Source organism: Bos indicus, chromosome 6 (assembly GCF_029378745.1).
Source record: "Bos indicus isolate NIAB-ARS_2022 breed Sahiwal x Tharparkar chromosome 6, NIAB-ARS_B.indTharparkar_mat_pri_1.0, whole genome shotgun sequence".
Classification (NCBI taxonomy): domain Eukaryota; kingdom Metazoa; phylum Chordata; class Mammalia; order Artiodactyla; family Bovidae; genus Bos; species Bos indicus.
In genome coordinates, this window is record NC_091765.1 from 51,131,923 (window position 1) to 51,147,935 (window position 16,013).

At 34.2% G+C, this 16,013-nt stretch overlaps 1 protein-coding gene across 8 annotated transcripts in view; it reads left to right on the forward strand.

Moving 5' to 3' along the window:
• Nucleotides 1-9,294, forward strand: part of PCDH7 (protocadherin 7) — a 473,458-nt gene extending 464,164 nt beyond the window's left edge. For 6 of the 8 annotated variants that reach the window (XM_070791257.1, XM_070791255.1, XM_070791256.1 and 3 more), the window contains one exon: nt 5,012-9,294. In XM_070791257.1, coding sequence (XP_070647358.1) covers nt 5,012-5,388 — 377 coding nt within the window. In that variant the 3' untranslated portion in view covers nt 5,389-9,294. The remainder of the gene's footprint in view (nt 1-5,011) is intronic. The other 2 variants (XM_070791259.1, XM_070791261.1) reach the window with 2 other exon arrangements.
• The last annotated feature ends 6,719 nt before the right edge of the window (nt 9,295-16,013 follow it).

The window sequence follows — 16,013 nt, forward strand, 5'->3', positions numbered from 1 at the left end:
ATAATCTCTTAACGTGCTCACCTTTCTAACCTTCCTCTATGCCCCAAACAGACAAAAGGCAAAGATCTTTAGTTGAGTGTACATTCTAAGTTGCTTCATCATGGCTATTTGTTACCTTATGGACTGTAGCCGCCCAGACTTTTATGTCCATGGGATTCTCCAGGCAAGAATACTGGAGTGGGTTGCCATGCCCTCCTCCAGGGCAATCTTCCTGATCCAAGGATAGAATCCTCATCTCTTATGTCCCCTGCACTGGCAGATGGGTTCTTTACCACTAACGCTACTTGGGAAGCCCTGATCTTCAGATCATTTATATAGAAAGCCAAGTCTAACTCAGTATGCACTTTTTTGATCTCATAACCTCATTCCTAAACTTCACTGACTATAATAATAATGTTCCAATAAAAGGTTTATGTAGTTATTTGTTCCCAGATCTATTATATAATGCAAGAATAAATCATTTTCTGACAGCTATTTTAAAATAAAGTACTTAATTGAATCATTGGAATAAAAATGATACTTTCATTTGAATTAAATAAAATAAAGTTAATATTAAAATATTAGTTGGAAAATAACAAAATTTATCTGCCTTTTTTGCTGTTGTTCATCTTTTTGTAAAACCTGTGCATGGTCCACCAAATTTCACCAGAATCAGGTATGTCTCTAGAAAAGGAAGTTCAGATAACAGGAAGTCAAGACATGGAACAGAAAAATAAATCCTTAAAAAAGGAAAAAGGAAAATGTGCCTGTCTGTCTTTTAGGAAATGGAAATATCTTTATGTGTTTAGCCCAAGACAAGGGCCTGGAATAGGAGTGGGTGATTAGGATTCTGGCAAAATGGATAACTGAGTCTATCCAAATCTTTACTGGTACAAAGTTGTCTCTAAAAGCCTTTACAATTCCACTGCTCTCCTGTAATATTGATTCCTCTAAAAGTTCCTGAATTGCATAGGACAGCTTCTGGAAACATTAAATGCCTCCTTAAATCTGGACTTTCCTTTGTATTTCTAATGATGCTACATATTATCTGTCACTTCTTGCTGAGGTCATTGTATAGCAATATCTTCTCACCACCTATTCATCTGCCCTGCCTAGTAAGATGAAGTACATTTCTTTGTAGTGAAAGAACTTGATTTCTTAAATTAGTTATAATTTCCTTCACATTAGGAAATGTATAGTCTTTAAAAAAGTTGAATTATTTTTAAAGTATTTATAAAATTTTTGTCTTCATGACATCTCTTTCTTGTGCTGCTCAGATTTTTTTTTCCTCTTTCTTAGGAGACTGTAACTTTTTCTTATGGCTATGGGTAGCAGTAATTGACCTCTAAATAACTCTGCTGTTACATTTTAAGAAGGAGCAGTATGGTGTTATGAGAAACACTAAAGTGGAGGTCAAAACACTTGCTCTTTGGCTTCAGCTCTCCCATAGTCTGATCCCTTCACTACTTCCATCCTCCTTGCTGTTGGGTTGAGGTGATAAGTAAGAGGGAAGAAGTTCAGGGAATTTTTTTGTGTTATACATTGTTTGATATTATGATAGCTGAAAACTCTGTACTTTTGAGGGGATAATTAACTTTATGTCTAAGAACAGATTTTAACTTTCCAAAGTTATTATATATAATGTTTCTAGTAAACAGCATAGCTAGCTGAAAGTGGAAAGCTCTGCAAATGATGCTAAAGCAACAAGACCTAATGAATACCAGTTCGACTTTCAGTCATGTCAGGATTTAATATGATTAAGGGCACATAAAGGGGGGACCTCTAAGGAACTCACTTATGGAAAATGCTGATAGAGGATACCATATTTCGATATAGAATATTTTGCTTTTTTTAATTAATGTAATCAGTACCATGTAAAAAGAGTCATGGTTAACTATTTTCCATCTTCACTCAGGTCAAAATGAAAGGGAAGAGCGCTAAACTGAAGTGTGCAATAATGTTCTTAGATATAAGAAAACATCTCCTTCAGTGAAAGACTAAGGAGGATTGCTATTTATGGAAGATCTGCCTCTACAATCCCACAAAAAGAGGACATTTTAGGAGTATATCTTTTAAGAAAAGGGAAAAAAGTGTGTTTTAGTAATTCTGTAAGACCCGATATAACTCTTGTCTTTTAAAAATATATATAATATCTACTTGCATAAATAAAATAAGGAAATACAGGAAAAATACTATTCTACTCATGCCTTCCCTTAATAAATTACATCATAATATAAATTGCATTTGTTAATCATCAGCATTTCTTTTGAGGGTTTGAGTCATCAAGATTAGAAGTTTTGATTGCTTGTGATGAATCTCTTATAGCCTTTCTTGATTATTTTCTAAATTTGATGACAAACACTGCAACATGTCTCAGCCAATTAGGCTTGTCAAACTTCCACTGTGGTCCCCAATCAAGTGTTTGACTTTGGAAATGACAGGAGATCCTTATTAAAAGTCATCCTTCTGGGATAAAGATGTGGCAGCCCACATGTGGCTTATGGCACAGAAGATAAGCTACCCTTCCTTAAAAGCAAAAAGAGGAAATCAGTTTTAGCAGTAAATAAACCGGACTATGAAGTAAAGACTGATGGGAATGAACTGAAGAGCATCTAATTTCTAGTTGACTAGAAATTGAGTTAATTTAAATGAATATAATTTTTATGAGCTACAGGGAATTCAAGGCACACAAATTAAGTATAACAGGTAGGAAGACATGTTAGAGTGTTAAGATATTTTTGTGAGCTATCTCTAAGTGCATCTCCAACAAATTCATACACAAGGTGCTATGAATTTCAGACTGGAAACACAAATTAATCCCCAAAAGCAGCGACCTGTGTAAGTCATTGTCCAAGTAAATTGTCATACTTAAGTAAACGCAGAGATGTTTAGAGACAATTCTGTATCATCTCTGCAGGGAATGACAAACACATTTATGAAGACCTTTTCCTACTTCAACAGCTAAATTTCTGATTACTGTCTTGTGTCCTTGGTAAGCACTCTCATAGGAGAAAAAGAAAAACTTGAACTCATTAAGGCAGTGAAGAAGAAAAGGAATGTTTAGAGTAAAAAGTAAATCTGATCTCACACTTTGCATTTTTATAAGATTTTTTCCCTATTCAAAGCATTTAGGTCAGCTTCAAATAAAGTATCCCAAGACAGGAAATATTCCAAATAACTCAGTTTGCTCATTTAAACTAACCGGATTACAAAAACCATTCAAAAAATTTGTCAAAATGTTGATTTTTTTTAACTGCATATGAAATTTGTGTTTGAGAGACACAGAGGGAGTTTAGCACATACACAAAAATAGGACTGTGCTTTTTCTTTTGATGATAAAATTAATAGGAACTGTCCACTTAAAATCAAAGAGCAGCATTTGCAACTGCAATAAATAATTATCTTTGCATTTTGCCTTTGGAAAAGAAAAAAGCAATTCTGAATTTCCTGTGAAGAACAATGGCATTTTCTTGCTGAACTCTGAGCCCATAGCATAAAAATCTCAGGTCACAGTGGTTCAAAAATCATTAAGCTGACAAATACCAATATTTCAGTTAGTCACCCATTACTAAAGTGAAAAAAATGGCATGCAATATTGGACTGACTTGATTTAGGAGTTTCAATGATGTGAAACTTGTAAAATAACCTAATACCAATGATAACCAAATGAGAATATCATTTTATACTACAGGAATTGATGTGTGGAGACAAAAGCAGTAGGTTTAAATATATTGGGAATAAGTTAAATAACCCCCTCTTTTATTTTAAACCAGTCTACCCAGGATGCATATGCAAATGTCACGGATTTCCTTTGTTGTGAATATATTTTCAGAGGTTAAAATTTGTCAGTCTTTTAAGTCCCAAGCCTTGTAATAAAATGATACTGAACAATATACATTGGAGCACAGTCATATTATGTTCTTTTGTTTGGCTGTAAAAGAAACTATCAAATATATTAAATAAAACCCTAGAGGTTGTTTTCTTAGAATCTGTTGAGGTGAAGCAGGTTTTTCTCTCTCTCACTCTCTTTCTCAAACAAAAACAAATCTGTTAAAAAGTATTTGTAATAGTAAGAAAATATATAACAATTCTCCAAAGACAGACATATGTAATGATATAACAGCTTTATAGAAATAGAAGATATTTCCCATGGCATTAGGCAACAATCTTTAATTAGGAATATGTGTCATTTCATCAAAACTTTAGTAGGAGTTTGATTCAATTTACCCAGTACATTGCATTTCACGTAGTATTTCCATTCAGCAAACACACTGACAGGTATATTTCTATGTGAACACTCAAGGGACTATCCTACAGCACATTAACAAGGTCATTAACAAGGTGGGAGGAGAGGTGGGGTGTGGGCCTGGGTTGGGTAAGTGCTGATTCTACTAGTATGCTCACACTTGAACCCACTGGTACTTGTTTTTTTTTTTTTTTACTTTTTAACCACACAAGGTACTGTCAATTTAGGTTCTACTTCTGAGTCACCCTGATGTTTTATAATATATTTTAAATATAAGGTTTTGCATATTTGCATTCTATGAATAATGTATAAACAGGAAGCAAAGCAATTCAATTGGCAAAAGTACATGCTTTCTGGGATAATTTATAAATACAGAAAATTATATTTTTGGATTTAATAAGTTATGACTATGGAAAAATTTACTCCCATACAAATATACTTGCATACTTTATTTCTGTATGAGAATATGCACACGTACCTGTCCTGTAACAAATTCATATACCTGTTGTCTGTTCAACACACGCTTAAATTTATCCGTTTGTCCTCTACTCTCTTTCTATAATATTTGAAGTTTTTGCAAAACCTTATTTTTAATGGATATGAAATAAAAACAGTTCTTTGGAATAATGAACTGCAGAGTGTTGAAAAAGGGAATGTGGTAAGGGAAATTTATATGTAATATAATATTATACATAACTACCCCTCCCCCCCATCCAGTTTCATATAGGTCGGAAAAGGCTGTTGAGAAATGACCTGATTTAAAGGCTCCTTCTCCTTAAATTTCAGATTCAAGACCTCTTCCAGATGTAGCCCTGACTGGGAAGTGTACCCGTGAGTGTGATGAGTACGGCCATTCCGACTCGTGCTGGATGCCTGTCCGCACTTCTCCAGAGAGGAAGAAGAGCCAGCCCAAACTCTCCACTTTCATGCCTGTTGATGAACGAGGAAGCCAGGAAAAGCTGGCTAATGGTGAGGCCGCCATCATGGGCGACCGCAACAGAAACCTCCTGAACAAAAAGTTGACCTCATCCTATGAGACCTTCAGTGCGGCTAGTTTCAGCAAAAATGAGGATGCCAACACTGAGGATATTCCCCTTACAAAAACGGGGGAATACAAGCCATCTCCTGTCAATACTCTCACTAGAAGAGAAGTTTACCTGTAGGCTATACAGAAGCAACAGCAAAGTTCTTTTCATGTATGAGAAGGAGAATAAGGGGTGAAAACCTTACAAAATGAAACCTTGTAATCAAAAAGAGGGGGCTACCAAAGAGACAAAGCTTTGCCTGCCACTTCTGCCTCCAGATCAGGCCTTTAGTGAGTGACACTGTTCAGCCTGATTGAAATGTACAATGTAGAAACCATCCTTGTTACTTGCATGTCTAACCCCCTCACTGATTCCCCAAACCCTCTTTCTCTCTTCCCCACCCCACTCCAAAAACCAGAAAAACAAGCAAACAAAAAAAGATGGTTGCAAGTTTCTTTCATGGTAACAAGCCTGATTAGCAGAACACACACACTCTCATTATCCCTAAGCTGAAACATGATTTTAGTCACTTTGATTCAGTTTGAATGTCATCCGGTTGATCAGAAAAAGCAGATCAGGTGAAATGTATTTCAGACATATGATCCGAATATGATGAGTAACCATGGAAGGCAATCCTTCAAACATGATCGAGTCCCTCTAATGGTACAGTTCTTATAGAGGAGAACTCCAGAAGAAGCGTTTAGGAGACGATCACAGCTTTAACATTCTAACAAAGCCTGAAAAAATAAACAATACCCAGTCAGAGACAGCAGTCCCAAATTGGCATAGGTTGTTTTTCTCAAGTTGGGAGCATCAACGTCAGTTCCATACACTTACTGAATATTCTTAGTATACATGCTACTTTGATCACATGAATTACACTAATTATAACTTTTAAAAACTATGTATGTTTTTGGAACGGCACCACTATTATCAACTAACAGGAACAATTGTATCATTAAAAGGCCAAAGATCATAAGGCAGATCAGGGAAATTGTGGAGTAGATTTGGTCTTGATGTGGAAATCCATTAAGCAACAGAAGTCACTGAACCCAGGCACACAGAGGAAACCCTCAAAAGCCAGTTTATCTTACATTTTCTCTGTACCCAGAAAGCATGAATTTTCTTTGAAAGTTCAGAAACGGAAAAGCCAATGAGACATATGTTTGATACTATAATAGGCAATTAGTTGAGGTTAAAGTTTAGTTTTGAAAATATTATCAGGGAAGATTCTACTTTTTAATATCATATTTATGGGTAGGTAGGAAGAGAAAGATACATTGGCATAACAGTCTTAGTTAAGTTTCCTATCATCATTTGAGAATCAGGTTGTACTTACTGGTCTCATCCACATTTGAAATAGCCAACTGCATTTTTTCACATGTTCAGTGTCCACTTTCGAGTAAAAAAAGTGCATTAATTTTGCATTCTGTGCAATATAGCACTATCTCGAGACTCACAAGTTTGAAACAAGGTGACACCCCTAGTTGACTTTGTCACTAATGTGATTTTGAGCATTGTTTAACATATCTCTTTAACTAATCCAGACTGAACATGAAAGAAATGAGTTCTGGGCAGTGACATGTCTCATGGTATATACATCTCAAAGTTCAAAAATATGCAGTCTTTTTTTTTTCCTTCAATGTAATATAAAGAAACAGAATATGCAGATTCTAAGGTCACTTCCTCTCCAGAGAATTTAATACAATGGGAAACTAAGCTGGGGCATTCAGAAAAAGTGACAATCCAGGGACAGGCTAGGGGATAACAGGTGAAGAGAGCAAACATTCCGGTTACTGAATGTTTGTAACCTAGTTAAGGTATAGCCTTGATGGCTCTTTAGCAAACTAGAAACAATGTAGCTCTGGGTAGTTTCATGCTTTGCAGTATTTCTTAGACTACAAAGTAAAGCAACCTGGTATACAGGTTGTTAATTCACTATAGATCATCAAAATGTTTATCTTTGAAAATCACTTCTCTGTTTGGTGGGGTGCTCTTTGGGGTCATTTCCTTATGCTCTTTCTTAAATGGAGTTTTCATTTTGATGTTAGTTTATGTATAATAGGATGAAAGAAGATATGTAATTGAAGAAAAAATCATTGGACTAAAATATCAATAACTGAAAATGTTTATGGTTGATTATTATTTACATTATGGAAAGATGCAATTCTAGTACTTTGTTAGGAAACTGCATTAAAGCAGTTCTGCCTTGTATAATCTGTAAGTACCTATTAAGACAAAATACTTCTAAAGATACTTATGAAATGTATACATATTTTTTCTTGCACGTTACAAAGGAAATATTCAATTGCATAACACAGGTGTGCAACAGACTTTTTTTAATGCATTTTTTCCCTTTCATGATACACTTGAAACATTAGATAGCTCATTTCACTCTATCTTAAAACCCTTCTGTTGTCTATAAAGCTAATACGGGTCATATGGGACCTTTGGATTAATTGGATCCACATTCCCCAATGACATTTGCACCACATACAAGATAGCCATGTCATCATCATTTAACTCGTGAGCCTCTTTAGAACTAAAATGGGTGTGAAAGAATAAAATTCAGTGTACTGTAAGTATTCGCAGTAATTCTAGTAGAATTAGCTATCATAACATGTTTATTATTATAATGAGCTGGCATGACACAGAAATCTATTTTGTGTTTGTATGACTTTTATTTTGAATAGGTTAAATCTGGTGCCACTCCATATATAGAGTGCTTTTGAAAAAAATCTATAAAAAGAAACAAAAAAATAATAAATGAGTGAATGCAAAATAAGCAACTGTGCCTTTTATACCTGTTGTTATGGTAAAAAAACGGTTGTTGGGTTTGGACAATGAGGGGAAATGGGCTATTCCCAACTTTTTTGATCCTATATATTTATCCATGCTTATTTTCTGAAAATAATAAATAATATATTAAAAATTTGCCTTCTGACAAACTCAGATAGTGGACCAGTCTTAAATATCATTCATTCATAAAACAAAATTTATATGGGCTGCTTAATTTGGTCTAGAAGGCTAATGCGTTTATTGTAATAGTAATACAGAAAGAGATTATCAGGGATGAAATCAGTCCATTTTGCAAGTAAAATACTGATTTACCATTTATATTCTTTCTTCTTTTGTTGTTATTTTTCTTTTAGCTGCTGTTTCATTTTGGTTGTGCACTATATAAACCATATTTCTTTTCTGTACCCAAGAAGGTCAAGTGAACTTTGCATGCATTATACATTAGGACACATTTATAAATTGAGTAACTATATCAATTTATGTGTATTAAAACATCTTTAGCTTCAGTCTAAAATCTGAACCTCTGAGGTTCATTCTGAACCTCCAGATATCATTATGGTTTCTGACTGGCCTGCTGCCTGTGTTTCAGAAAACAAGAGAGGCACTATTTTTATGGGAAGAAAAACTAAGATGGTACTGAAGATGTCTGGCTGAAAGGTTACCCTAGGAAGCTGTCTTATAGGAAAATAAAACAGAGACACCAGAAGAAACTGCCAAGAATCAAACAGCTATCCTAAAACAGACATGAGAAACACGAAGACCTCAACAGTTTTAGGTATATTGTATCAGCAGTAAATATAAGACGAGTTCTTAAGGGGGAAAAGCAAAACAAAACAGTGAAGATGATCATAAATATTGTAAAGTTGTTAGTTGTGACCTGGCAGAGGTAGATATAACATCTGGAGGAAGGCATCATTTTTTCAGCTACCTAGGGTTTACTTTCAGACAATTTTCCTACATTTTAAAGCACTTGCATTCAGTGTGGTACGATCTGTTTGTAATGTTGATCATTGACTATTGTTCTGCTACTTGGATGTTGATAGTGAAGCAGAGGACAATTTATCATCGTTTCTTATGAATCACTATGCACGCAACTATGCTAAACATGGCGAAATGTATTAAACACTCGTCCAACTATTTATGAAATACTTTACATAATTTAATTTGCTTTTGTACAGTTTTATGTAAATAAATTGCTTGTCTTTTTTGTCTCTGCAAATTAAAATATAACATGGTCAAATGGTTTCACACTTGTAAGTGTGCTTCTCTGTTGACAGGTCCATTCAGTTTTGATTGGAGGAGAAGTGAATGGATGCATATACCAGTTGGATTTTAAATGGTTTGATTTCTGCTAAATTAAGATTAAGTGAGGAAGATAATGCTGCAGTAATTGTTGATCTGGAGGGCACTGGGCATAACTGTTTATTATTTTGCCTTGTGATAAAATAGAACTTGGATTTTTAAGTTTCATCAAAGTAATTCCTGAGACAGTTACCTTGATGTCTTTGAAACCTTATGTCTACAGTGGAAGAATTTCTCATCATTAATGTAAAAATTGACTTTTTTCAGGTGCTATCTAGAGAAATTTCACATTTCAGATAAACTTAATTCTATGTCAAAATGTATCTATGGTAAGGAATTTTTTTTTTAATCTACAGTAAAGATGTATACAAAAAAAGACTAAAAAAAAAACCCTTTAATCATGTGAGATATAGAGAAACATGAAGCAAACAATAGAATTTTTACCTTACTTATTTTTCTGTAGGTGAATTTTCTTTACTTTTTATATTTTTTCGATCATTTACTATCTTATTTTAAACTGTTGCACTTACTCTCTGTTGTCAGATTATAACTCTAACTATAGTGTTTATCTTCTTCATTAAATTGGTATATATTCAAATAAGCAGCTTTTTCCAGTCTAACTCAAAGACTTAAAAAGGGGAAAAAAATGACTTCCCTGGTGGTCCAGTGGTTAAGAATCTGCCTTACAATGCAGGGGACACAGGTTTGATTCCTGGTCAGGAAACTTAAGATCCCATGTTCCATGGGGAAACTAAGACCATGTGCTAAAACCAAGACAGGATGCAGCTAAATAAGTACATATTTTTTAAAAGAAAAAGAAAATACTTTCTAAATAAACTAATAGATTGAAAGGAATGTTTGCCACATCTCCCAACTCCTAAAACTTACAGACGTGAAAAAAATAAAAATTCTGAAGATGTTTGCCTTCAAGTTTCTCTACCAGTTTTTTCCTCTCTTTTGGTTGAAAATTCCAAGTACTTTATGTGGAATGACACATTCATTCTTAAACCAAAGATATCTTAGTACACTGATTTTGCCTGGCAGCCTTCCTTCTCTAAAGAAGGAATTAAGGATTAACTATGGTTAGCAAGTCTGATGCAGGTTGTAATAAGGTGAGCAAATGATAAATGTGTTAATTTGTTTTGTGATCACCTAATGGTGAGACCCAAACATCAGTACATAAATCAATAGAACATAAAACCACTATTTTTCTTTTAAATTCTTAATTTAGATTTGACAAATATATATTACTCTTTACCCCAAGATTGCATTATTGGGTTAATTTTTTTTTTATCATGAACATGTAAAAATACAGTGATACATTTTAGAAAGAAGATAGACATAAAGCAGGCCAACAAAAGTTGTGTGTATTGCTTCTGACTTAAGTGTGATTATTCCATCACCTCTGATTCCTTAAAGAGTTCCATCTGGTTACTTAGATGCTTGACAGTGCAACAATATGTCACATACATAACACATATTATGGTTTATAAACATTTTAATAAGTTTATTTGCATAATACCTGCGACATAACCCAAATGATCTATTAGAACAGTCATGTATGAAAGATTTTACTTGTATTAAATTATTTTTAGATTAAAAGCAAATTGAACACAAAATTCTGCCAGAGTTAACGTTTTCCCTCCACTAGATTATGTACTAATGAAAACATATTCCATAATTTAGCAAATGACAAAGAAAAGGAACTCTCCCAGTTTACCTGAAAAAATAGGCATTTGGTAAAGTGAGAATGGGGTGAAAAAGTGAAAGTGATAGTCACTCAGTTGTGTTTGACTCTTTGAGACCCATAGACTGTAACTTGTCAGGCTCCTCTGTCCAGGGAATTAGCAGGCAAGAATACTAGAGTGGGCTGCCATTCCCTTCTCAAGAGAATCTTCACAACTGACCCGGGGATCAAATCTGGATATTCTGCATTGTAGGCAGATTCTTTACCATCTGGGATGGGGGCGGGGCACCAATTACTCTGATTGGTAAGTAGTTTTCATCACTTGACATCAGACAACCTACCCTGGCAGTAATGTAACTTGTATGGAATTTCTGGCAGCAAACTATAAATCTTGAAAATATCATAGCCTAACTTTTATGCTGAATACCCCTGGCCTAATCTATGAGGCAATGAAGTTTCAGTGGACCTTCGATGGATAGTCATTCTAGGTCTGAGAAATGAATGATCACAACCAATAATCAGCACTGTCAAAATCAATCAGATAATCATAGAATTCCCAAATTTACTTTTGCTTCAATTAGCTGATTTCACAAAGAAATCTGTTCATTGAATTTTTGTTTTATACCTTTCTTTTCTACATTTCACCTTTTTGTGTCCTCATCTCAAAGCCCTTTGTCATAGTCTCAGAAGTTTATTTATTCTGTGGTTTTCCTCTTTCAAAAACAAACCTAGTTTTCCCTGGAGGTGGAGTAACGTTAGGTAACTAACCAAGAACATTTGCAACACAATCAGCTTTATTTTAATGGAAATTTACAGGGTCACTATTTGAGTTCTTAGGAGGCAGAGTGAATAGGGACTGAACTTATATTTGTTTATTTTCTTTCATCTGTATCTCTACTTTAATACTTGTTTATAAACTGTGTGGAAAAAAGTGATTAACCAAGATATATAAATTTCCTAAGCTGCAGGGAGTGAGGAAAGGATATGAATGTAAATGTGAAAAGTTAAAAATTTATGCTCTCCTTTAGCCCTAACTTCATTTTTTCCTGTCTTGCTACTGTTAAATATAAATTTTATTCATTGGTTGAATTTAATGTGTAACAAAGAAATAATTTTGTCTTTTTTACTGACCTCCTGTGGGAAGATGTAGAAGATGCTCAACTGGTCATAAATGTAAAATTTACCCCCAAACATCCTCAGATGATGCTAGACAAGAATTATAGCTCACCTGTGATATTCAGTTTTATTTTTTCTATTGAAAGTTATGATTCAAATAATGTCTTACCCAAAGAGCCATATGATAGATGCATGAGGTTGACAGAGAAATGCAGATATAATCTTGGAAGTTAGAATGGGCTTTGAAAAATAAAAATGCTAATCAAAGTGCTTAATTAAAAAAAAAAAATCCATTGAAATGAATGTCTGAATGATCAATCTAAAGAAAAGCAAGATGTTTTATTTTGGCAATTTAATTGAAAGTACATTACAACTTCCCAGACTTAGTAAAATAACTATTAAATTGATAGGACAATGAAGTTTTTTCTAAGTGTGTTTTATGCAGTAGTACATGGAATATTTTTATTAGTTTTATGGCTTGTTATAAAAAATTGACCATGTATTTAAACCATTTTATAATACATTTATGAAAAGGAAGTAATGGCAAAAAATACTAGAAAAATACTAGAAATGAAGTTAGTAGATGACTAAGAAATTTACTTACAGTTTTAAAACCTGCCTTTAAGAGAGAAACACTTACTTGAATGCTTTTCCAGGCCCTGCAGTACAGCTGGAATATACTAAAATGATATTTCTTAAACTGAAATTTTTGGCTCCCTGAGTTTTAGAGATGCAGGTATTCCATGAGAATTTTTAAATTTTAAAGTTTTATTAATATGATGATCAAAGTAATCTTTCAGCAGTTTTCAGTGATAATTTTCAGTTGAACCTAAATTTAATGAAATAAAATATTTACTTTGCAAATCAGTATTTAGCCATTGACCAATTATATTCTCTAGAGTCCAAAGGGAATTTTTTCCTCTTTACAGAGGTCCATATTTTAGTTCAGTTGTGAAAAAAAAACAAAATCGGAGATTTGGATAAGAAGCAAAATCTTAAACAATATGAATGATTGGACTAGAAGACCAGCATACACAAATTTCTATAAAGGGCAAGATAGCAAATATTTTAGACTTTGCAATTCAAGAATAAAAATCAAGGATATTGTGTGGGTATTTATATGAGAGGAGAGAAAAAAAGCCTAGATTTTTTTCAGCCATTTAAATGCATAAATACCATTCTTAGGTGAGGAGACATACAAAAGAAGGGGGCTGGATTTGATCAATGAATTACTTTGTTCATCCTGGAAAAGGAAATGGTAACCCTCTTCAGTATTCTTGCCTGGAAAATTCAAGGTGGGCCCATGGGGTTTCAAAGAGTCGCACCAGACTGAATACACACACACACACCCTGATATACTCCAAAATGCTGCAATTGAGGTTAATTTTAGAATTCATTACTAAAATTCCTCTTCTTCACCTTACTTCAGAATTCCTCTGTTTGACCTGGACTGTGCTAGTATATGGCTTTATCCTGCAAACTCACTAATAATCACTCTCAGGTATTAGACTATGTGATTACCCTGGTTTTCAGGATCATTTCTTCTCATTGACCAGCTACATAAAAGTCTCATCCTTAGATCACAATAGGTAGACTCCTTAAGAGACACAGGTTGATGTGCAAGACATCCTCAGGCATCAGGAAAATATCTCATTAACCTTCTCAATGAGGGGATCATCATTGTCCACTTCAGAAAAAAAAAAAAAAAACAAAGAGTCCTGGAAGTTATCAGTTTGGTTTAAAGGTGGGAAATTTGCTTTGGATTTCATCAGATCAAAAGCTTTAAACATATTTCCTTTTAAATGCCTTGGACAGGGCTGATTATTTTGTTTGTGCAGTTTATTTGTGTTGAGTAACAAATAATATGAAGTTTTATTTTTTTTTGAAGTTTTATATTTAGAACATGATAGATATAATATAAAAATAAGGAATAATGTAATGAATGTACAGGCATTTTTGGAGTGAGGTGCTTTTTTTAGTTCTTTTTTATGTTTTCCAAATTATATACATGAATATATTTTATATGAACAATATAAACAAGTGAACATTTCAAAGTATCTTAAAGTTATGTCCAGTTGAATGAAAAGAATAATAAGAGAAGCAATTTAATTTTAAAACATTAAATACTTTTCATCTGTTACTACCTCCAAGAAAACTGCTTTTAAAAAAAATCTTAGATTATCATTCTTGTGAGACATTTGACATTAGCTATTTCCTCTCTCGGCAAAGTAAATATGATAAATATGATAAATAACTTCAGCAATTGTTGTTACTGAGATAGTGCAAAGGAAATAATCTTATATAAATCCTAAATATGAACTAATTTACTGCAAAACCTGTAAATTAAACATGAAGTTTACATTTTGAGGAAATGAATGTATAACCGCAAAGAAAAACTCAGTACTACAATGAACCTATTGTCTAAGGTTAGATCAACAAAGAGAGTACAGAGTGCTTCAACTTGTAAACTGTATTATATCAATGTATATTTTCTAATATGACTATCCCTGAAGCTTCAATCTGGGAATTATTGTAGAAAAACTTTTACTGTGCAATTGTCAGCACTAGTTGATTTTGTTAAACCTCCCGAAACGAAGCTATTGAACTAACTACTATAAAAACCTATGCCTGGCCTAGAAACAATAGATATTCTCACTGATTCAAGTAATCTGTGAATGTAACTGAAGAAAAGAAAAGATAAATTTCAGTCATAGCAATGAGTAGTGCCAGTCTACACATGGTTTAAGAAATAAAAACAGCAAATGAGAATGCTAGCATACTGGGAAATGCTTCAAAGCTATAGCTGTTATTGACAAAGAGAAGGTGAACAGGACAAGCAATATAGCCCTAATCCAAAGAAATTCATCCTTCAGTGAACTGTCTTTTTTGTAATACTTGCGCTTTGCTCCTGCTATGTCAAATACTAGGACGCATAGTGAGATGTTTAGTGTACCGCCTATCGACTTCTCTCCGTAAATTGCTTGGAATACTCCAGGCTCATTTTTTTATTAGATGAAAACAAACAGTATAACAGGTGATTTGATTTTTCTCTGTTTAGGATTTATATGTGTTTCACAGCCAGTGTTTTGTTATCCTCAGGTTTAAAGCCTCTAAGTCATCAGAAAAACACTCCCATTTGACTAGAAATAGAAGTCAGACGATTATAATGACAGTGTCACAGGTGTAAAAATAATCTTCACCCTATTGTAATCAGACCCAACACTGAGAAGAATCATGCATTGCTCTAGTGCTTCAGTGGAGATGAAGGCACCAATTTATACTTTAACTCTTCATGAAGGGTAGAAAGATATGTAAATAGAATTTCAACCTGAATTACAAATAAAAAATAATTTTTCAGGGTAGTGGATTAGAGCTGTTTACCAGAAATTAACTCAGAAATATCATTTGATTTCTTGCTTTCATTCAGTTCAGTTCAGTCGCTCAGTCATGTCTGACTCTTTGCAACCCCATGAATCGCAGCATGCCAGGCCTGCCTGTCCATCACCAACTCCCGGAGTTCACTCAAACTCACGTCCATCCAGTCAGTGATGCCATCCAGCCATCTCATCCTCTGTTGTCCCCTTCTCCTCCTGCCCCCAATCCCTCTCAGCATCAGAGTCTTTTCCAATGAGTCAACTCTTCGCATAAGGTGGCCAAAGTACTGGAGTTTCAGCTTCAGCATCATTCCTTCCAAAGAAATCCCAGGGCTGATCTCCTTCAGAATGGACTGGTTGGATCTCCTTGCAGTCCAAGGGACTCTCAAGAGTCTTCTCCAACACCACAGTTCAAAAGCATCAATTCTTTGGCATTCAGCTTTCTTCACAGTCCAACTCTCACATCCATACACGACCACAGGAAA